At 46.7% G+C, this 21,968-nt stretch overlaps 1 protein-coding gene across 1 annotated transcript in view; it reads right to left on the bottom strand.

Moving 5' to 3' along the window:
• PROM2 (prominin 2) overlaps positions 1-21,968 on the bottom strand; it is a 52,924-nt gene that overhangs the window by 4,973 nt on the left and 25,983 nt on the right. Inside the window, exons 13-22 of the mRNA XM_081200940.1 lie at positions 21,238-21,329; positions 20,698-20,782; positions 16,548-16,694; positions 15,200-15,271; positions 12,994-13,086; positions 10,986-11,039; positions 7,718-7,798; positions 5,121-5,189; positions 4,087-4,176; positions 2,174-2,280 (exon numbers count right to left, since the gene is read on the bottom strand). Coding sequence (XP_081057066.1) covers positions 2,174-2,280; positions 4,087-4,176; positions 5,121-5,189; positions 7,718-7,798; positions 10,986-11,039; positions 12,994-13,086; positions 15,200-15,271; positions 16,548-16,694; positions 20,698-20,782; positions 21,238-21,329 — 890 coding nt within the window. The remainder of the gene's footprint in view (positions 1-2,173; positions 2,281-4,086; positions 4,177-5,120; positions 5,190-7,717; positions 7,799-10,985; positions 11,040-12,993; positions 13,087-15,199; positions 15,272-16,547; positions 16,695-20,697; positions 20,783-21,237; positions 21,330-21,968) is intronic.

The raw sequence follows: 21,968 nt of genomic DNA on the forward strand, positions 1-21,968 counted from the left end.
AGAGGTTCAATTTCACTATCAGGGATGGGAAAAGTGCTGTGGGGGGAAATAAGAACTTAAGAAAAGCCTATATATTAAGCAAATCTGTTGCTAGCCTGATGGCATGACCTGCCCTTTCCTACCCCCATGCACTGTTCCAGGGGTTCTCCCAGCCTAATAATAATAATAATAATAATAATAATAATAATAATAATAATAATTTATTTATACCCCACCCATCTGGCTGGGTTTCCCCAGCCACTCTGGGTGGCTTCCAACTGAATATTAAAAACAGTACAGCTTCAAACATTAAAAACTCCCTAAAGAGGGCTGCCTTCAGATGACTTTTAAAAGTAAAATAGTTGTTTTTCTCTTTGACATCTGCTGGGAGGGCGTTCCACAGGGCAGGCGCCACTACCGAGAAGGCCCTCTGCCTGGTTCCCTGTAACCTTACTTCTCGCAATGAGGGAACCGCCATCCCTCAGAGTACCCCTGGGGGGCACACAGGGGTGCAGGAAGGGGAAAGACTCCATGGGCTAGCAGAAGTCCTTGCATGGGCTTCTACTGGCAAGACTACTTGATTGAATCTGGTCCACAGTGATGCCCATGGGAAGCCCAAAAGAAAGATCTGGGTGCAATGGCAACTCCCCCCCCCGCCACTTGTGAGCCTCCCCTGGTGGAGGTTGCCTTTTCTGTGTATTTTAAAGAGGAACACAGCTACTGATGTCTATGCCTGCCCTTTGCTCTGGGCAATGGCTGGTGTGTGCCTTGTCCTCAGGGATTTGTATTCAAGCATCAATCCCTATATATGGAATGTCCTCCCCTTTTGGCACTAGAGAAGGTACAAGTGTTCACCTGAGCCTGGCTTGGGTTCAACTCCAAAGCATTTGGAAGGCTCAAGTGCAAACTGGGCACAACCCTTTTGACCCTCCAAATCCCATTCCTGAGTGTTCAATTGATTCCCATGCAAGCTAATGGAGCTCCTTGCTCCTGCGGTGGAAGAAGAAGAAGAGGAGGAGGAGGAGGAGGAGGAGTTTGGATTTGACATCCCACTTTATCACTACCCAAAGGAGTCTCAAAGTGGCTCACATTCTCCTTTCCCTTCCCCCCCACACAACAAACACTCTGTGAGGTGAGTGGAGCTGAGAGACTTCCGAGAAGTGTGACTGGCCCAAGGTCACCCAGCAGCTGCAGGTGGAGGAGCAGAGACGCAAACCCGGTTCCCCAGATTACGAGACTACCGCTCTTAACCACTACACCACACTGGCTCTCCTGGAACACCCCCATATTACAGAGGAAAAATCAGGAGGCAGGGGGAAGAGGTCAGACTCCCACTGCGGATCAGTGAGGGGTCCCCACTACAGGACAATACAAATTTGTGAAGCTATTTCACCTCACTAGCTTGTTTTGGGGAAGGTAGGATGTTTATTAAGCCCAACTAAGAATTACTCCCAAATTGCAAACCACACACAAATTGCGAGCCTCAATACAATAGATTATGAAGGGCAACGACAGGTTATATAACAGAAAGTGACATTTCAAATTTGCCACCTGCTCATTTCCTCAAGAAAAAAATACTCACAAGGGTCTCCAAAGACTGGCCTGGAAACAGCCTCATGAGAAGATAATTTATACTGCATTGACTTGCATGACATTCTCCACCTAAGTGGAGTTACAGAGGCAACAGTGACCTTTAAAAGGGACAGTAGAACACCTGTCATGTAAAAGCTTTGAGGGCTAATAAAATAGGTATTGATTAAAAAGGTTAAATAAGGCCATGGGATATGTGGCAACAGGCTGACATATGTGGCTCTTGTAAATCAATGACTTTTATTCTCTGTTTAACAGAGTGAGAGGAAACACTGTGGGTGTCCATAAGGCCTCTGGACCTGATGGGTCATTCACAGGGTGCTGGATTGTGGTCCCTGCTCCCAATTTCACCCCTGCAGGCCCCCGTGCCCCTGCGCCCATCATAGCATCCAACTGAGCTACAGCCGTGCCGAATAATATGGTTTTATGGCTGCTATTTCTGGGCTTTTATCTTCTCTTCTCCATGCTGTTTCATTGTTGGCGGTCACCCAGGGGGTTGTACAGCAAAGGCTGGTGTACAAATTATCTAATAAGCAGATGAATTGAATTGAATGTGAAGGCCGCCCCCAAGCCCCCCCCCCCTGCGTCTGTGCCCAACACTTACACTAATCGGTGCCGGATGGGACGAAAGTGCTTGGTGGTCTTGATGGCGAAGAAGATGCTGGGGAGGAGGAAGAAGGCGCAGCAGCCCAGGCTGAACCAGAAGGCATTCTGGGGAGGAAGCAGAGAGAGACAAACCCTGGTGATGGGCTCCATCCTCCGGGAAGACACGGACGCCATGGGTGGCAGATCGTCAAATGAAAAGTTTACTTTCATACAGTATTTTGTTCTGTCATAAAATTCATATACCCTTTGGCTGTCAAGAGACACCCCAAAGTGGCTTAAAAAGGTAAAGGTACCCCTGCCCATACGGGCCAGTCGTGTCCGACTCTAGGGTTGCGTGCTCATCTCGCTCAAGAGGACGGGAGCCGGCGCTGTCCAGGGACACTTCCGGGTCACGTGGCCAGCGTGACGAAGCTGCTCTGGCGAGCCAGCACCAGCGCAGCACACGGAAATGCCGTTTACCTTCCCGCTAGAAAGCGGTACCTATTTATCTACTTGCACTTAGGGGTGCTTTCGAACTGCTAGGTTGGCAGGAGCTGGGACCGAAAGACGGGAGCTCAGGGATTCGAACTGCCGACCGTGCGATCAGCAAGTCCTAGGCACTGAGGTTTTACCCACAGTGCTACCTGCGTCCCTATCAAAGTGGTTTACAAAACAAATAGAACAGTAAAATTGTCAGTATAAACTGTTGAAAGCAGCTGTTTAAAGCTTTCAAAAAATAATCAGTGTCAAGGATAAGCTGAAATCAGATTAAAACACACTACTTCTGCTGCCAGAATGTCTGGATAGGATAAAGGTAAAGGTACCCCTGACCGTTAGGTCCAGTCTCAGACGACTCTGGGGTTGCAACGCTCATCTCACTCTATAGGCCGAGGGAGCCGGCGTTTGTCCACAAACAGCTTCCGGGTCATGTGGCCAGCATGACTAAGCAGCTTCTGGAGAACCAGAGCAGCACATGGAAACACCATTTACCTTCCCGCCGGAGAGGTACCTATTTATCTACTTGGACTCTGACGTGCTTTCGAACTGCTAGGTGGGCAGGAGCTAGGACCAAACAACAGGAACTCACCCCGTTGCGGAGATTCAAACCGCCAACCTACTGATCAGCAAGCCCTAGGCTCTGTGGTTTAGACGACAGTGCCACCCACATCCTAGAATATCTGGATAGGTGTCCCTAAAGAAAAAGGGCTCTGCCACACTGAAAGATCGATTTTTTGCAACTGTGTAAGGAGTATTATGTGGAACCTGAAATGGTGGCAGTTCCACAGACTGAAGCAGATGCATGTGGGGGAAAGGCAATCTCGCAGGTAAACTGCTTTCAAGTGGTTAAGGGCTTTCTATACTAGCTCACTGAATCTGTAACCAGTGCAGGTCTCTGAGCAGAGGCGTTAGATGCTGAGAGAGACTCCCTGCTGTCAGCCATAACGCTCCAACTCGGCTAATTTCTACACACACCCCTCCCTATAACAAATGTTCAAGACCAGACACAGTCTGACCACTGTGTGAGCTTTGTGCAAGTCTCCCAAATGCTGCTCATGTACATTCCTGGTTCCCACAGGTTTGTGCACTCTGCGCAGATTCAATCAAAGCAGGGAATCTGCCCTGATGAAGGCTGTCCATCAGCACCTTCTTTGGAAAACAATAGCAATAGTGAGTCAGGCTAGGGCTTTGCCAGGAGTGGCTGCAGCCCCTGCTTGGGGGTCCAGAGGATGTGGGGGCCCTAATCCTGGCACGCCTGCAGAGGGTCCTTAGCCCTGTCCTTGCCTGCCCTGTCACAACCTCATAGGCCAGGCGGGGAGGCCTGGGAGGCCTGATGAGCCACACCCTGGATCTGAGGAAACACATCAAGCAAAAGGCAAAGAGGAAGAGGGCCAGCAAATTTTAGACAGTAGAAGAACTATCTGGAGCACTTACCCAGGGATCTGCAATACGATCGCACAAGATCACCCGGCCATTGTCTAGAGCAGTGGAGAAGGGTTTGCAGGATGCAACATCCTCCGTTAGCTGGAACGGAAAAGGAGAATTGCTTGCGCATATCACAACTTGTTTAAGCAGTGCATGGAGAATGGGGCTCACAGGGTGCTTCCAGACTATCACTATTTTGGGGCAGGATTCAGTCACATACTGACAAATTCAGCTTGCACTATTAAAGTTGTTATTCTTGTACAACAAACCTGCCCCCCCCAAAAAACCCTGGATATTTGCACTAAGGAAAATGAGGGCGTAATGCACTGGATAGTGAGGGATAACAATTGCTTGTCGAAGCATCCTATAACTCACAAACAAATTGTAATCACTGCTTTAAAAACAGGTCACCTGGAATGGAAGTGGCCAGAGACAGAATACAGGTGAGTAGATTTCTTACACTCTTTTTTCACCCAAACTCAGAAACTGCTTACCAGGTGAAGCAGATCCACTAACACCAGCTTCCCAGCAGGTGGGTCCTTGTTGCTTATCAGGAGGCAAAGGGGAAGAGGCGAGGCAGCAGGGTGGTTGCAGTGGTGCAAACACATGGCATGACCAATCTGGTGCTCCTGTTGGTGTGTTAGCACTGCGCTAATCTCCCTACCACCTCACCCCTATCCCTACTGGTAAGCAGCCCACCTACTTCTGCCTAAACTACAACTTGAGACTTGGTGAATTAATTAAAAATCTCAATTAATGAACAACTGGCATTTGCAAGCCTCCAATAAGTCACAGAGGCCTCCATGCAGGCAATTTCTTTCCTGAATTATGCTGGCTTCATCCAGCTGACCCTTTCACTAATACACAACTTTCCCTTCTTCTGCCCTTGTGATGCATTTCCCACAACAGACACCTTGCCCTTCTAATACACCTGATCAACACCCCACCCCAAGGCAAGGTTTGTCCAGTGGTCACTGCCACTTTTGTTCAGCACCATCTCACTCCTGAGGCATCACTCGGGTGCAGAAGAATCTCATACTTACCACACTCCTCAGCCATTTCAGGTACTGTGAGATGTACCCCACCTCTTTTCTTACAAAGCAATCCAGCTCCTGGAGGAGAAAGGAGGTGCAGGTTGAAGGACTCCAACCAGTGCTTCTCAAGAGGCTAATCAGAGATGCCCCACCCCTGTTCCTCCACCAATGAATGCATTATCTTCCAAATTGAAGATTGCTCCTACACAAAAATTATGTTGCAAATATATGTTGTTAGCTAGGTTGCAGTTCACATTTATTGGAAGCAGACTGCATGTGTTGCCCATTTGCAAAAAGCATTTTAACAGAGATCCAGCCATCAAATGATCCGCTTTAGACCTAGGTTCAAATCCCCTTCCAGCCCTCCGTTCACTAAATGGCCTTGGACAAGTCACTCGTCTGCTTCTGTGGGGCAGCTGACATGCACCTGGCAGCTCTAAGTGCTGCTTCATGCAGCCCACGCGTGCTTTGAGAACACACAGCATATACCGTATCTTTCGCCCTATAAGACGCACTTTTTCTCCTCCAAAAATGAAGGGGAAATGTGGGTGCGTCTTATGGGGCGAATGCAGGCTTTCGCTGAAGCCTGGAGAGCGAGAGCGGTAGGTGCGCACCGACCCCTCTCGCTCTCCAGGCTTCGTGGACCTCTCGGCAAGCAGCGGGAACGCTCCCGCTGCTTGGGGAGAGTTGCCGGCATCTCGAAGCCTGCGCGCGCTGATCTCAGCGCGTCCAGGCTTCGCGGACCTCTCGGCAAGCAGCGGGAACGCTCCCGCTGCTTGGGGAGAGTTGCCGGCATCCCGAAGCCTGCGCGCGCTGATCTCAGCGCGTCCAGGCTTCGCAGATCTCTCCTCAAGCAGCGGGAACGCTCCCGCTGCTTGGGGAGAGTTGCCGGCATCCCAAAGCCTGCGCGCGCTGAACTCAGCACGTCCAGGCTTCGCGGATCTCTCCACAAGCAGCGGGAACGCTCCCGCTGCTTGGGGAGAGTTGCCGGCATCCCGAAGCCTACGCGCGCTGATCTCAGCGCGTCCAGGCTTCGCGGACCTCTTCTCAAGCAGCGGGAGCCACCGCTGGGCTCCCACGGCTTGCAGAGAGCTGCCTGTTTGGGGGCTGGGGTCGGGGGAAGCTCGGGCTGCCCCAGCCCCGCGCCTGGGGGGGAAATAATTTTTTCCCCTTTATTTCCCCCCAAAAAACTAGGTGCGTCTTATGGGACGGTGCGTCCTATAGGGCGAAAAATACGGTAGCTTGGGTCAGTCCTGGTTTCTTCTAATGCACACACGTTTCCTACAAACATCCAACTGACTTTCTGTTTTTCTTCCTTGAGAAAACTTTTAGAAACCTAACTTTCCTCTTGCTTTCCAACCTTGCATTTTTATTATTCTTTTCCACCTTGTCTCACTTCCCTTTCTTCCATTCAGGGGGAGGTTTCAACGGTGGTCATCCTTGCTGGCAACAACACCTTTGCCGCTTCCCTCCCATTCTCCCCTTCCTTGTGTTTCTGGTCCTGGACTGAGAGCTTTTGTGGCAGGGTCTATGAATATAACAGGCCTCCTCCCATCTAGTAAAGGGACCCCTGACCATTAGGTCCAGTCATGACCGACTCTGCGGTTGCGGCGCTCATCTCACTTTACTGGCCAAGGGAGCCGGCGTACAGCTTCTGGGTCATGTGGCCAGCATGACTAAGATGCTTCTGGCAAACCAGAGCAGTGCACGGAAACGTCCTTTACCTTCCCGCTGAAGTGGTACCTATTTATCTACTTGCACTTTGACGTGCTTTCGAACTGCTAGGTTGGCAGGAGAAGGGACTGAGCAACGGGAGCTCACCCCGTTGCAGGGATTCGAACCGCCGACCATCTGATTGGCAAGTCCTAGGCTGTGTGGTTTAACCCACAGCGCCACCCGTGTCCCTCCATCTAGTAGGGAGGCACAAATTTCAGTTGCTTTCAGTTTCTCACCTTTGCAGTCATACGTTTAATTCTTGTAGCATCAATTTACCATTAAAAAAGGGTCAATGTTAAAAACTCATTTTACTGTGAATTTATCCCAAAATACATATTTTTGCAACACAGCTTTCAGTAATATAATACATTTTTATGTTATTTTTGCTACCATGCATGTTCATGCACTTTACCCTAGTATATGCCTTTCTGTAGACATTACTTGGCTGGAGAACTGCATTGCAAAATTTAGAAAAATGCTGATTTTGGTCGGTGTCTTGTTTCTGAAGCCACCAGTTAGGCAGGCTCAATTTCAAGTTTCCCTCCTACTATCTAATCCAGTAGTCTTCCCCACAGTGGCTAATTAAATGGCTTCACAAGCAGGATATGCTGGTGCAATTCAGAAGTGTGCTGCACCTGATGCATGACATGTTTCCTGCTCACTTGACCTAACTTGCTGCAGAACGTGCTCAGTGTCATGTGTGCCTCCTGGAACAATGACATGTGGAGCCGCAGCCCTCTGGCTGAAGACAGACGTACCATTTCAACAGCAAAGGAGGTAAATTGATAGTGCCGCTGCTGCTCTTGCACACCAAATGCACACCTATATTTCACCCTCTGTTACAGCCACAAAATATGCTGAATAATGCCATCACCTCTCCTTCTACTCACCTGCCTTAGGATTTTCCGAGTCTGTATGGGGAACATCTTCTCAATAAGGCCAATCTGAGCCTCGGTATTGTTTATCTGAGCCTGTTGGGGAAGCAGGGAGAAGGTTTAGCAATATGGGGGGTGCTGACAGATGATAAGAGCATCACAAAAGGTTGCTGGACCAGGTCAATAGCCCACCTAGTCTAGCATCCTGTTTCCACAGTGGCCACCCACATGCCTGTGGGAAACCTGCAAATAGGACCCAAGTACAAAAGGACTCTCTCCTTCTATGGCTTCCTGCAACTGGAATTCAGAAACATTGCTTTGTATGATGTGCAAAGCCATTGACAGGCCTCCCCTCCGTGAATCAGGCTGAAACTAGAAGTGACAAGGAGCCCAGGGCAGCTGCTGAGAGTGACAACCTCTTGCAGTTTCTTCCTCGGTTCCCTCCAATGCATCCTTTGCTAACCTGGTGCCTCCAGATGTTCTCCAAAGCACTGAAGGGTGCCAGGTTGGCAAAGGCAGGGGTGGATCATCATGCCTGCTGGTTGCACATGTTTGTGTTTCACGGTCACAAGCCATCACCACCCACACTAATGGACTTACATACAGCAAAAAACAAGCATAATAGAACCCCAACACACATGACAGTCTACACATGGGCTTCACACTATTTTGTAGCAGGAAAGTCTTTCTGTGTAAAAAATACATATTGTCTTTGACATTTACCGTATTTTTTGCACCATAACACTCACTTTTTTCCTCCTAGAAAGTAAGGGGAAATGTCTGTGCATGTTATGGAGGAAATGCCTACGGATGGCATGCCTACAGATTTTCCTCCTCTAAAAACTACGTGCGTGTTATGGTCGGGTGCGTGTTATAGAGCGAAAAATACGGTACATGAAGGAAATGCAGAACATTTTCTTTTATCGAAAGGAGTTTCCTATCTCTGTAATTATGGTTCAATACCTCCAAGCAACCTTTCGAGTTGGTGCATAATTTTGCAAGATGCTTGTGGTGGAATTTAGATTACACTTCATTACCCTGTTACAGTCACAATCCTTGGAAGATGAAGTTACAGAATGAGCTTGCTGAAATCCCTCAGTGGTGAATTAAATAGAAGCAAGGGCTTCTAATGAAGAGTAAAATAGGCACTGCATGCTGCTTAGAAAGATACGCAGAACCTGAAGAGTTCCTTTCAATAGGGCTTTAATATGTAAGATGGCGATGGTATGGATAATACACGTGCAAAGCCTAGTTTGCTGGTTATTGAAGATACTAGAAGGAAGAAAAGAAGCAGGAAGAAAAGATACAATGCCTACAAAATTTGGAAATTAGGAACCAACAAAGCAAAAAGCATAAGCAATTTATGCTAAAGATGATGGTGGGTATGTTTCTGAGCACAATTCAACGTGTTGGTGCTGACCTTTAAAGCCCTAAATGGCCTCAGTCCAGTATACCTGAAGGAGCGTCTCCACCCCCATCGTTCAGCCCGGACACTGAGATCCAGCGCCGAGGGCCTTCTGGCAGTTCCCTCATTGCAAGAAGCCAAATTACAGGGAACCAGGCAGAGGGCCTTCTCGGTAGTGGCACCCACCCTCTGGAATGCCCTCCCACCAGATGTCAAAGAGAACAACAACTACCAGACTTTTAGAAGACATCTGAAGTTTAGGGAAGTTTTTAAAAATATTTTTAATTTTGTTTTAATATTTTAATATTTAATTTTGTTTTAATATTTTAATATTTTGTTGGAAGCTGCCCAGAGTGGCTGGGGAAACCCAGCCAGGTGGGTGGGGTATTAATAATAATAATAATAATAATAATAATAATAATAATAATAATAATAATAATACAAACCCCTTGGCCATTAATAAATTTACCAGAGCTGCAATCTTAAACACACTTGCTAGGGAGTAATTCCCACTGCGCTCAGTGCGTGTTGCTTATGAGTAAACCTGCTCCAGATTGCCCAACAGGGTTGCCAGTTTTAACTAATTTAATTAGTAGATAAACTAATTAGAAATGGGATCACAGATTAAATTTGTCTCAGCTCCACAAGTGACTGTGTCTGTTTGAAATTGCAGGGCAGGCGGCTGCTTAGGGAACACAGGCACTCTGGACACATCGGCTCTCTTCCGAATGTCAGCATTTTGTGGGACAGATTCAAGCGCATGCTAAATACATAGGTTTGTGCAATTAAAGAGACATGTTGACATGTTGTCCAAGTATCAGCAAATCTACTTTAAGACAGTAAAAATGTTTTGCAATTGAGAAAGCTATGGTGAAACACATTGAAAAGTGCGAGATGAACAAATGACTAATGGAAAGACTTGTAAACAACTTGTGAGCAAATCAAGAAAAAGGCAGGAAGGATGCTCATTGCAGTGCCATATAACCTTCCTGATAATAAATCAGAATAAACGCTTGTTATATCTAAACTGCACATAAACTTTGTGCAAGCAAAGCTGGATGAATGCTCAATAAACCAATTGCCTGGAGAATTCCACTGTTTTTCTCCTTGCTGCACAAGATTTGTTGAAGAAGAAACTTAAGGGTGGATATTCTTTCCAGTTTCCATTTAAAACTAGAATAAAATGTGTATTTCAAGAAAAATGTTACTTCCAGAGAACCATTCTGATCTGTTTGTGGGCAGATTAGGTAATGTTTCATCAAAAGTGCTATCTCACACTTCCCAGGGCATTCCCCTGTCACTTTCCTTATGGCAAACACACACATCTTTTGGGAAAGACAGCCCAGTCAGCTATAATTGCACAACTGGAACTTGCTGGCATGCGACTGAGACCACCACCACCACCACCTCGAAAATAGTGACAGACTGGAAGTGACCAAAGGCTAGGCAGCTTCTCTTCTACCAATAAGAACTACAGGCAGCGGAAGCCAATAGTGCAGCGTTGAAAAGACAATATATTTCATCACCCACAATACTGATGTTAATTTTTTTCAGAACTCATTCAGGTTCTGGTGTGTTGGTTCTAATAGGATTATTCTAATATTTCTGAATCCCAAATAGACAAATAAAAAGAAAAAAAGGAAGTCTTGTGTTTAAATTTGCAAGCTGACTCACAAAGCAAGGTCCTTCAAGCAACCTCAAAAAGAATGTATCTAGAGGTTTCAGAAACATGCTAATATATATTATGTATTATATAAATAAATAGATTTAAAACTACCGGTGACATACTAGAATAGCGCAGACCTGGAGAATTCTCTTGGAGAATGAGTTTTAGCACCCAAAAGAACCCCATTCCAGCTGTATAACCCGTAATAATACCTGGAAGCCAGGTCCCAGCGTTGATAAGTAATCGACACTTTCTTTCAGCTTTACCTATAAGAAAATGAACAGGTGAATCATACCCCGTAAAAGAACCATTCCCCTCATGATCTGTTGCTTTCCCCTGTACCCAGAACTCTCACTTTCACCTTACCTAAAACCAAATTTGCAGCCTACAATTTGGAGACTTTCCACATCTAGAAGTCATGTGGGCCAAAGCCACATCGTTTGGCTTAGAGATATGACTGGCTTACTAATGAAGCAAAACAAGTTTTTTTGAGAAGCGTGGACTGTCTCAGGCAAAACTTCTGAGGAATTTTAATACTAAATAAATGTTTCAAAGGAGTTCAGCACATCCCTAGGTTTTTATTTAAAGTCTCTAACCTGCCTATTGCAAACCCTCCAAGTGTCCCTATTTTCCAGAGACGGTCCCAGAATTACAAAAGCCACCCTGGTTTCTGATTTGATCCCAGAATGTCCCGGTTTTGCTTTTTCCTCCCCTTCACATCTTGGAGAACAATTAAAAGTGGTGGAGAGATCAGGATCTCCATCCCTGTCCTTTTTGGAAACAGGAGCCTTTGCTGCATGCTTGTGTGTGTGTGTGTGTAGGTGCAATAATGGACTCTTGTTTATACTGAAAATAAAATACCTGCACCAAATGAAGGAAATTTTGGCACTGGCAAACATAGCCCTTCCTATAATTTTGAAGGAAAATGTACCCCATCCACTTTAGATTCTTCAATTACAATGCTTCAGCAGCCAGCCATTTTTTAGGATATGTGTGGAATGTTTATTCCTATATTGTAAATGGAGCCTTACACTGTCTACTCAGAAGTAAGTCCCACTGTATTCAATGGAGCTTACTCCCAGGTGACTGGGTGGGTAAAGACTGTGCAGTGCAGCCTTACACTGCAATTCTTTTTACTCAGAAGTAAGTCCCACTAAGTTCAGGAGGATTTGCTCTCTGGTATGTTCCTGGTCAGTCTCACAGTTTTCATTATTATTACAGTGGTACCTCGGGTTAAGAACTTAATTCGTTCTGGAGGTCTGTTCTTAACCTGAAACTGTTCTTAACCTGAAGCACCACTTTAGCTAATGGGGCCTCCTGCTGCCACCGGAGCACGATTTCTGTTCTCATCCTGAAGTTCTTAACCCGAGGTAATTATTTCTGGATTAGCAGAGTCTGTAACCTGAAGCACATGTAACCTGAAGCGCATGTAACCCAAGGTACCACTGTATGCCTTTTCCCTGACAGGGACTCAAGGCACCCTACAGTTAAAATTTTAACTCATTGCCTTTATCTGTTGAAGGTGTTGTACATGATACCTTCCCTCACCCATTTTTTCTTTACAACAATCCTTTGAAGTAGGTTCAGCGTAGAGGTTGTAATTGGCTCAGGTGACCAATGTAGACCTGTATAGGATGTCTATATGTGCAGTGAGATCAAACAGGGGAGAAGCTTCCTGATGTAGAATAGGATGTCCCTATGTGCATCAGATAAATGTTGGAGGGTAGGCTGTTGACCTATAGCCAGGGTGGTGCGGTGGTTAGAGTGTTGGACTAAAACCTAGGAGACCAGGGTTCAAATCCTCACTCAGCCATGAAGCTCACAGGGTGACCTTGGGCCAGTCGGTGCCTCTCAGCCTAGCCTACCTCACAGGGTGTTGTGCGGATTAAATGCGGAGGAGAACCATGTGTGCCCTGAGCTCCTTGGAGAAACAGGTGGGACATAAATGTAATGAAAATAGCCAGTGCTCACCTGTACTAGGCGGACAATGATAAAAACAACAATGAAGAAGCTATAAATATTTGCTAAAGCTAAATTTGCAGCAAACATGGGGCAGTGGCAGCGGAAGTGAAATCAAGTAAACTGTCGAGGAATTTCAAGGAAGGCTGAAAAAGATTCAGTTCAGGGGTTCAGCACATCCTCAGCTTGAAGCCTGAAAACAGAGGACGTCTTCAGCAGGGGCCCAGGGTGGGGGTCTCTTCTGTGACATGTTGTACTTACCACAAGGTCCTCCATAGTGAGGACCTTCGTATTCCGAATTTCCTTGAGCTTCCGAGCTTCCTCAGTGAGTCGTTCTAACAGGGCTCTGTCGTTCTGCAGGGAACACCAATAGTTCAGATTGGATAGAGGGCAAAGCTGGGAATTTGCAAAAAGCTCCCTTGATTGGGTCTCCTCCTCCCCTTGCGACCTAAGCCTTATCCACATTACACATTCAAAGCACTATGACACAACTTCAGTCATGGCTTCCCCCCAAAGAATCCTGGGAGCTGTAGTTTGTTAAGGGTGCTAAGAGTTGTGATGAGACTCCTTATTCCCCTCACAGAGCTACAATTCCCAGATTTCACTGCAAAGAGGGAACAATTGTTAAATCACTCTGAGAACTGTAGCTCTGTGAGCGGAATGGGGGAGCGCCTTCTAACATCTTCCAGCACCCCCTTTTTTAAAGAAAAAATAAATGTTCATTTTTCACATCACACATAAAATATAAATTTCTGCATTGCAGGGAGTTTGACTGGTATGATCCTTGGGATCCCTTCCAACTGTACAATTCTATGATTCATTGATTCTATAACTCACAACACATCAAGCAACCTGCTTAGAAATATCAGATCAAAATCTTATGGTTCACTCCAAAGGATGTTTCCACATATTACCATGAAATCCCGGTGGGTTATAAACACAATCTTCTTGACACACACAACCCAAAAACAGTTGCCACACAATATAGAAAAGGTAAGAGTTAGAATTCCCTTTGGTCGCACACTTCTGGCACATCAACTTTTCAGCCAGGGCTCTTGCCCATGCTCTGGAGTAGCATGCGTCAATGTTCAAGCTCAAGGCAGGGGGCCATTGCATGGCTATTTCTATACGTGCTGCCACAAGAACGGACGTTAAAAGTTCTTTATGAGAAACTGGTAGAGTTATTCCAAGTAAAGCAATTTGAGGGGGAGATTGCAGGTCCATTTTGTATATTAAACTCAACTCTTTAAATACCCAAACCCAAAATGGGTTAAAAAATTTCAAAACCACGTCGTATGTATGCTAGTTCCAGTTTCCTGACATTGCCTCCGACAGGTTGATGTTTCCCCTGGTATCATGTGGGAAATTTGATTCAAGTAGACCATGCACCTTGAGGTGAGTTAAACGTCTCTTGTATACAAAGGAAGCTGCTTAATTTTATTGCCCTGTTTATCAAAGGCTTTGTCAGCTGTTTTCATGGCCACTGTAAGCTGTTCCCCGCTTGATTCAGTTGGGGCTATAGCTCCCCTCCCCTCCATAGTTACCGTATTTTTCGCTCTATAACACGCACCAGACCATAACACGCACATAGTTTTTAGAGGAGGAAAACAAGGAAAAAAATATTCTAAACGAAACAGTGGATGTATGATTTTTGTGGTTCATGCTGTGGCCACAGACATGTGATCTGACAGTGAGTTTGGAGTAGACCAACGCAAAAATCCTGAGGATCCATGTGGATCCATGCTTTGTAACCATGGAGGAGGGAAGGAAGGGGAACCATGGATCCTCTGCTCACGACTGCAGCAGATCCCACCCGCCACCCGCAGGCATTCGCTCCATAACATGCACAGATATTTCCCCTTATTTTCTAGGAGGGAAAAAGTGAGTGTTATGGTGCAAAAAATATGGTAAATCCTGACATTGATCGTCTCAACTTTTCTAGTTGGGCAGTCCTTTCTGATAGGATAAAGTTTGTTATAGCTTCGTATTTCTTTGGGAGTTTTATTTGTTAGCGGCCATTACCTGATGCTTGCTCTCCTCCCATTCCTGGATAGAAGACGATACCCTCTCGCTTGCCAGGCTGCATGTTTCTTTATTTGTTTCTCAATGTCTATAAGGTTAGTTGGTACATTCAGTGGCGTAGCGTGGGGGGTGCAGGGGGGGCCGGCCGCACCGGGCGCAACATCTGGGGGTTAGGGTTAGGGGGCGCAAATTACTTGCCTTGCCCCGGGTGCTGACAACCCACGCTACGCCACTGGGTACATTGATAGTGCTTGGGGAAGTGGGGTAAAAAACTTAAACTGCTATCTTTATCAGGCCTCCCCTCCAGTCTTCTCATCTTTCTGCACCCATAACAAACTACAGTTCCCAGTATTCTTCGGGGGGAAGTCGTAACTGCTTAAAGTGTTGAAATATTGCTTTAAAGGTACAGTGCAGATGAGGCCTCAGTACAGCTGAGGAGACCTACCTGAACCTTGCTAAGTCTCTCAAGTTCCACTGCCAAATCTTGAATGTTTGTCCTCACCACAGGGTTGTGCATCTAGAAAAAAAGAATAGAATCATAGAATCATAGAGTTGGAAGAGACCACAAGGGCCATCGAGTCCAACCCCCTGCCAAACAGGAAACACCATCAGAGCACTCCTGACATATGATTGTCAAGCCTCTGCTTAAAGACCTCCAAAGTAGGAGACTCCACCACACTCCTTGGCAGCAAATTCCACTGTCGAACAGCTCTTACTGTCAGGAAATTCTTCCTAATGTTTAGGTGGAATCTTCTTTCTTGTAGTTTGGATCCATTGCTTCGTGTCCGCTTCTCTGGAGCAGCAGAAAACAACCTTTCTCCCTCCTCTATGTGACATCCTTTTATATATTTGAACATGGCTATCATATCACCCCTTGACCTCCTCTTCTCCAGGCTAAACATGCCCAGCTCCCTTAGCCGTTCCTCATAAGGCATCGTTTCCAGGCCTTTGACCATTTTGGTTGCCCTTCTCTGGACACGTTCCAGTTTGTCAGTGTCCTTCTTGAATTGTGGTGCCCAGAACTGGACACAGTACTCCAGGTGAGGTCTGACCAGAGCAGAATACAGTGGCACTATTATTTCCCTTGATCTAGATGCTATACTCCTATTGATGCAGCCCAGAATTGCATTGGCTTTTTTAGCTGCCGCGTCACACTGTTGGCTCATGTCAAGTTTCTGGTCAACCAAGACTCCTAGATCCTTTTCACATGTACTGCTCTCAAGCCAGGTGTCACCCATCTTGTATTTGTGCCTCTCATTTTTTTTGCCCAAGGTGCAATACTTTACATTTCTCCCTGTTAAAATTCATCTTGTTTGTTTTTGCCCAGTTCTCTAATCTGTCAAGTGTGATCCTGTCCTCTGGGGTGTTAGCCACCCCTCCCAGTTTGGTGTCATCTGCAAATTTGATCAGGATGCCCTTGAGTCCATCATCCAAGTCGTTGATAAAGATGTTGAATAAGACCGGGCCCAAGACAGAACCCTGTGGCACCCCACTAATCACTCTTCTCCAGGATGAAGAGGAACCATTGATGAGCACCCTTTGGGTTTGGTCAGTCAGCCAGTTACAAATCCACTGAGTGGTAGCATAGTCAAGACTGCATTTTACCAGCTTCTTTACAAGAATATCATGGGGCACCTTGTCAAATGCCTTGCTGAATAGCAGTAAGAGTAACACTTAGCATTGCTATAGTATTATTTTCAAGTATTCAAAGCATCCCCAAATAATATTCTCAGCGACTGATGGAAGAAACAAGAGACATACAAGGCTTTTGCTTCCCATACATTCCCTCTCACCTCTGCTCTGAAGTTTGCATAGTCTACCCGGTCAATCCTGCTGTCTCGGAAAGTCTCCAGGTCCTTCTTCCCTTCTGCATTTAACAAGACAATGTCTTCAAAGCGGATATTGAAATTGTCCAAGCGCTTCTGAAACTCTGCAGTGTACTGGAGCAGAAGGCGAGAAGGTGGCGTAAGTAAGCACCATGACTTAAATCCAAAAGGGAATCCAAAATCCCAAAGAGCAGAATCAAGGTAGGCTCCACTGCAACCCACGAGTGCTTGCTTGAGTCTCCTGCCACCTCTCCACAGCTTCCTGTAGCCCAAGGAGCAAAGCATGCCCTTCAAGGGCCAGGTGAGGGCAGCAAGCGGCAGAGGGGACTATCCTAGGCTAGAAGTTCTCAAACTCTACCCCACCGTGGACCTCTTGAAAATTGCTGAGGGTCTTGGCAGACCGCTCAACGTTTTTTTCTGCCTGTTGCAGAAATTCTAACATGCTGTGCTAGATGCTGTATTTTTCTTACTTCTTTTATTTCCTATATATTGCATTTTTTTGTACAGAACAATTGCAACTTACTCGTGTGATTTTGACCTTACATGGTTATAGGCCAGCTGGTTGAAATTGCACAAATTAAAGCATGGACGGTGGAGAGTTTCCCTGGTATAGAAAGAGCTTTGAAGCTCTCTGCCTTGCTTAGTAGGCCTGTGATGCTCTCACAGGAACTCAGAAGCCCCACAAGATCTTGTGAGAGCCCCCCAAAGCCCGATACGCAAGGGGGCAAGAACCTGCTTGGTGCACAGCCCTGGAAAGATAAGGATAGTCACATGGGGGTGGTTCCAAGAGTGTGGCTCGAGTATACAGTTTTTGCATAGATGCCCCATCCCTGGAACATAACCCTTATGTAAGATGCAATTGTACTGTATTATTGCTGGCCTGCTCCAGCCTCCCATCCCTCCATTCTATTTGCTTTCCTACAATTTTCTTTTCTTAACCCAAAACAGCTTAGATCAGGCTTCCTCAACCTCGGCCCTCCAGATGTTTTAGGCCTACAACTCCCACGATCCCTACCTAGCAGGACCAGTGGTCAGGGATGATGGGAATTGTAGTCTCAAAACATCTGGAGGGCCGAGGTTGAGGAAGCCTGGCTTAGATAATCTAAAGGTTTGAGTGGGGAAAGTCTAGGCAGGGAGAGACGCCTTACTCCTCTCCCTCCCGTCATTTTCCAGCTCAGAAGTACCCTCCCAAGCTGCTATTTTTACCCATGAGGAGAAAAATGCAGGAACCCCAAGGACTGCATCTTGCTAACTTCTACTCAGAGTAGACCCGTTGATATTAATGGGCCATAGCTAGCCATGTATATTACCGTTTTTTGCACCATAGGGCGCACCGGACCATAGGGCGCACCCAGTTTTTAGGGGGGGAAATCAAGAAGAAAAATATTCCCCCCCCAGCCCCAAAGAGCAGCGTACAGGCTGCGCACAACCTCTCCCTGCCGGAGGGGTTGCGCGTGGCTATGGCGCAAGCCAAGGCAGCGAGCAGGATGGATCCCGCTCGCTGTTTTGGCTTCCTCTTTAGCCCCGTGCAGCCTCTCCTTGCTGGAGGGGTTGCGCGCAGCTATGGAGGAAGCCAAGGCAGCCAGCGGGATGGATCCCGCTCGCTGTTTTGGCTTCCCCTTTAGCCCCGTGCAGCCTCTCCTTGCCGGGAGACGCTGCGCAGGGCTTTCCTGGCTTTACTGGGAGGTGGGGGGATTCCCTCACCTCTCCCAAAAGCCCGCAGAAGCCGTGCAACCCCTTTAAAGAGATTGCGGCTTCTCCTGGTTTTCCTGGGAAGTGGGGGAATTCCCCCACCTCCCGCAAAACCGGCAGAAGCCGCGCACACTTTAAAAGGGCTGCACGGCTTCTCCTGGCTTTCCTGGGAGGTGGGGGAATTCCCTCACCTCTCGCAAAAGCCCGCAGAAGCCGCACAAGAAGAAGAAGAAGAAGAGAAGAGTTTGGATTTGATATCCCGCCTTTCACTCCCCTTCAGGAGTCTCAAAGCGGCTAACAATCTCCTTTCCCTTCCTCCCCCACAACAAACACTCTGTGAGGTGAGTGGGGCTGAGAGACTTCAAAGAAGTGTGACTGGCCCAAGGTCACCCAGCAGCTGCATGTGGAGGAGCGGAGACGCGAACCCGGTTACCCAGATTACGTGACTACCGCTCTTAACCACTACACCACACTGGCTCTCTCAACCCCTTTAAAGAGATTGCGGCTTCTCCTGGCTTTTCTGGGAGGTGGGAGAAGGGACTGATGCGGCCAGTCAGTCCCTTCTCCCTCCTGTGGAAAAGCCCGCAAGAGTGCACAGAGCTTGTGTGCGGCTCTTGAGGGCTTTTCCCGCCTGCCTCACCCCTGCATTCGCTCCATAGGACGCACACACATTTTCCCTTGCTTTTTAGGAGGGAAAAAGTGCGTCCTATGGTGCGAAAAATACGGTACTTTCAATGGGTCTACTCTGAGTGTAACTAGCACTGGATACAACCAATGTTTATCCAACTGAGAAAGCATCTTGGACTAAAGAGGAATGGGTTAAGCAGCCTCTCCTTATTGTGCTTAGACTTGCACCTTGCTGAGCCTGCTTTGAGTATTAGGGTTTGGTTGTTTTTTAAATGGAGGAAAGAATTACAGGACGCCTCATAACATCTAATTTGAGTCCAAATCTCACGGGAGTAGTTTCAGTGAACCTTGAATTACGTTCAGAGATTATGCAAAGATTAAACCAAAATTTGGTTTTGTGGTCAAAATTAATAAATTATGCAAGAAGAAGTGGCTTATCTGAGGGGGCGGGGGCAGTCCCAAAGTTCATTTTTGGTCAAACAAAACAAAGTGCTTGTTTACTGATTACATTTAAACCTTGTATTTGATATATATTTTTATGCCTGTGGTAACAAACAATAAAATACAATGCATGATAAATAAGAAGAATCAAAATAACCTTAACAATAAAACCATATAAAAATAAGATAAGATTTTTAATTTAAATGCAGAAATGGCACTCAGTAATTGTACAGAAGAAACATGGGGGCAGCCCTGCTGTTTCCCATACAATCCCCCCTGAGTGATGGAACACAATCAAGCTGCTCCCAGGGGCACTGGCTGCAGTTGTGTGCCAAGTATATGGCAGCAAGAATCCCTGTGTGCTGGCGCTCCAGGCTGTGGGTGGCTGGACTAACTACTTTTAAAAGTTTAAAAGGGGGGAAACATTTTATACAAATGGAGCCAGCGTTGTAGCCCTTGGACCACCTCATAAGTACTTTGGATAAATAACTGCAACTGTGTGTTTCCGCATGCATCTCAAATGGATTTTCCTTTAAAATTCTGCATGGAAATGAGATGGACTTACTCTTGTGGCACACAGACGCCTAGTGTTCAACAGAGGAGAATGGCCAGGGGTTCAAGAGGAACAGACACCAAAGGAAATTGTGTCACTCTGCCTAATGGTAGGGCCAGCCCTACTTAGCAGGCATGCGCTTCCTATAACTTGCCCAAGTTCACATCCTGGCTGCAGCTTTCTGAACCAGCTGAAATGCCTGAATGATCTTCAGTGGCAGCCTCGTGAGGAGCCTGTTGCTGCAACCTGACTGAGATGTAAACAGAGACATGACTCATCACAGCCAGATCTGACACCTCTGGTGTTCTATGGGATGAGTACATGGGGAGGTTTCCTGTTTGCTTGTTTAACGCCAAACAACAAAAATCCATATTTCCCCAAATACTGCAATTATGCACCTTGGAACAAACACATGTCAACTGGGTAAATCTGCACAATTTACTTTAGTGACATAATTTGAGGGCAGAGTGCAACTTAGGTTTTTTATGGCTCCATCTTACAGCCATTTCACACGGGAGACATTCCTGAGTACTGGGGCCACCCACCATTTCACCCACTTGCCTTCTAGTGGTGTCTGGATTTGTTGTGCAGCAGCAGTGAGGAAGGAGAAAGAAAAGAAAAAAGGCGGGATGAGCCAACAGGCATGTGGACAGCAGTAGTGCTATGAGAGGAGCCAAGAGGGTGCTTGTAGCAGCCGTCAGCAATGAAAGCTGCTACAGTCACCTGAAGATTTGCGATGACACGGAGGTTCTGTGACTGAGTGGGAGAAGAAGAGATGTAAGTTCAGCAGAGGAACTTTCTTACCTTGGAAACTTGGAGATATTTGTCAAGGGTGTAATTGTCCTCCAGCTGCAGAACTTCCCAGAGACCAGCCCCATTCTTACACTGCCTGAAATAAGGAGTGGAAACAGGTTGACCTGGCCTCCCTCCTTCCCTCCCCTTTCAGCATCCCACAATATTGCTGGCTTGCTGGATAGTTCCATCCCACTCAATGTGCGCTCTTAGCTGTTACTCACATCGCTTTTCAAAAACATGGGTACCATTCTCCAAATCACGTCACATCTGGAGATGTGGCAATCTTATTTACAGGGAACCACTCAGCAATGCACAAACATTCCAAGAAGGAAAGCAGAAAATGCTTAAATAAACAATCAAATCCTGCCTGCTAAACCACAAAATAGAAAGTGAATTAGTATTGCTCAAAGGAGCCTTAATTTTAGCTCCTTAGGATCAACAACGCTCTTGGCTTTGCTCTAGAGTCATCTCAGTAGGAAGCAAGGACAGAGCCCCAATGTCCTGTGTACTCAAATGCCCCCTGAGGAGCCTGACAGCAGGTACACTCACTGATAAGCAGAAGTGATCTTGAGGCTCTTCTTCAGGCCAAGGTGCTCAGTGATATTCATGGAAGGAGGCAAGTTGCCAGGCATGTCGATGAACTGGAGAATGGAAAGAGGAGCAAAACATCATTTAGAGCCAATTAACACTAACAGACCAGGGCAGGGATGAGCCTTAGAAATCCCTTTTCCAGCTAGTTCTACAGGCCCACAGCAGTGTGTCCTCCTGCTTCTTCCAGCCCTTGACTGCAAGAACACATATTTGGAGAAGACCATGCCTGGTTGAGCTCCTGCTGCCCACTGGCCTGGCCCACTCCTGCCAAAGGACTTGGACAGCGCTTCTGGCCTTTGGGACAGGAGCCATATGTAGCCACATCTCCTTCCACAGCAGAACCTAATCTGAATCTTCTCTGTTTCTGGCCCACAAAGTTTCCCACAAACTCCTGAGAGAGTCATCCTCGTGCACCAACTGTGTGTAACTGATGAGATGAGATCTGGTCCACAAAATCTTATGCCAAATACGAGTGAGGCCTTGTCAGCATATAATATCTGTGCTCAGAGAGCTGCAATGGTTGCCAATTTGCTACTGGACAACATTCAAGGTGTTAATATTAGTACAGAAAGCCCTTAACAACTTGGGGCCAATTTACCTGTGAGATCACCTCACCCCATATATGCCCACTTGGCCGCTTGCATGTGTGGAACTGGAACTGCCACAGGTCCCACATAATACCCATTCTA

This window comes from Podarcis bocagei (genome assembly GCF_964188305.1).
Source record: "Podarcis bocagei genome assembly, chromosome: 7".
Lineage (NCBI taxonomy): Eukaryota > Metazoa > Chordata > Lepidosauria > Squamata > Lacertidae > Podarcis > Podarcis bocagei.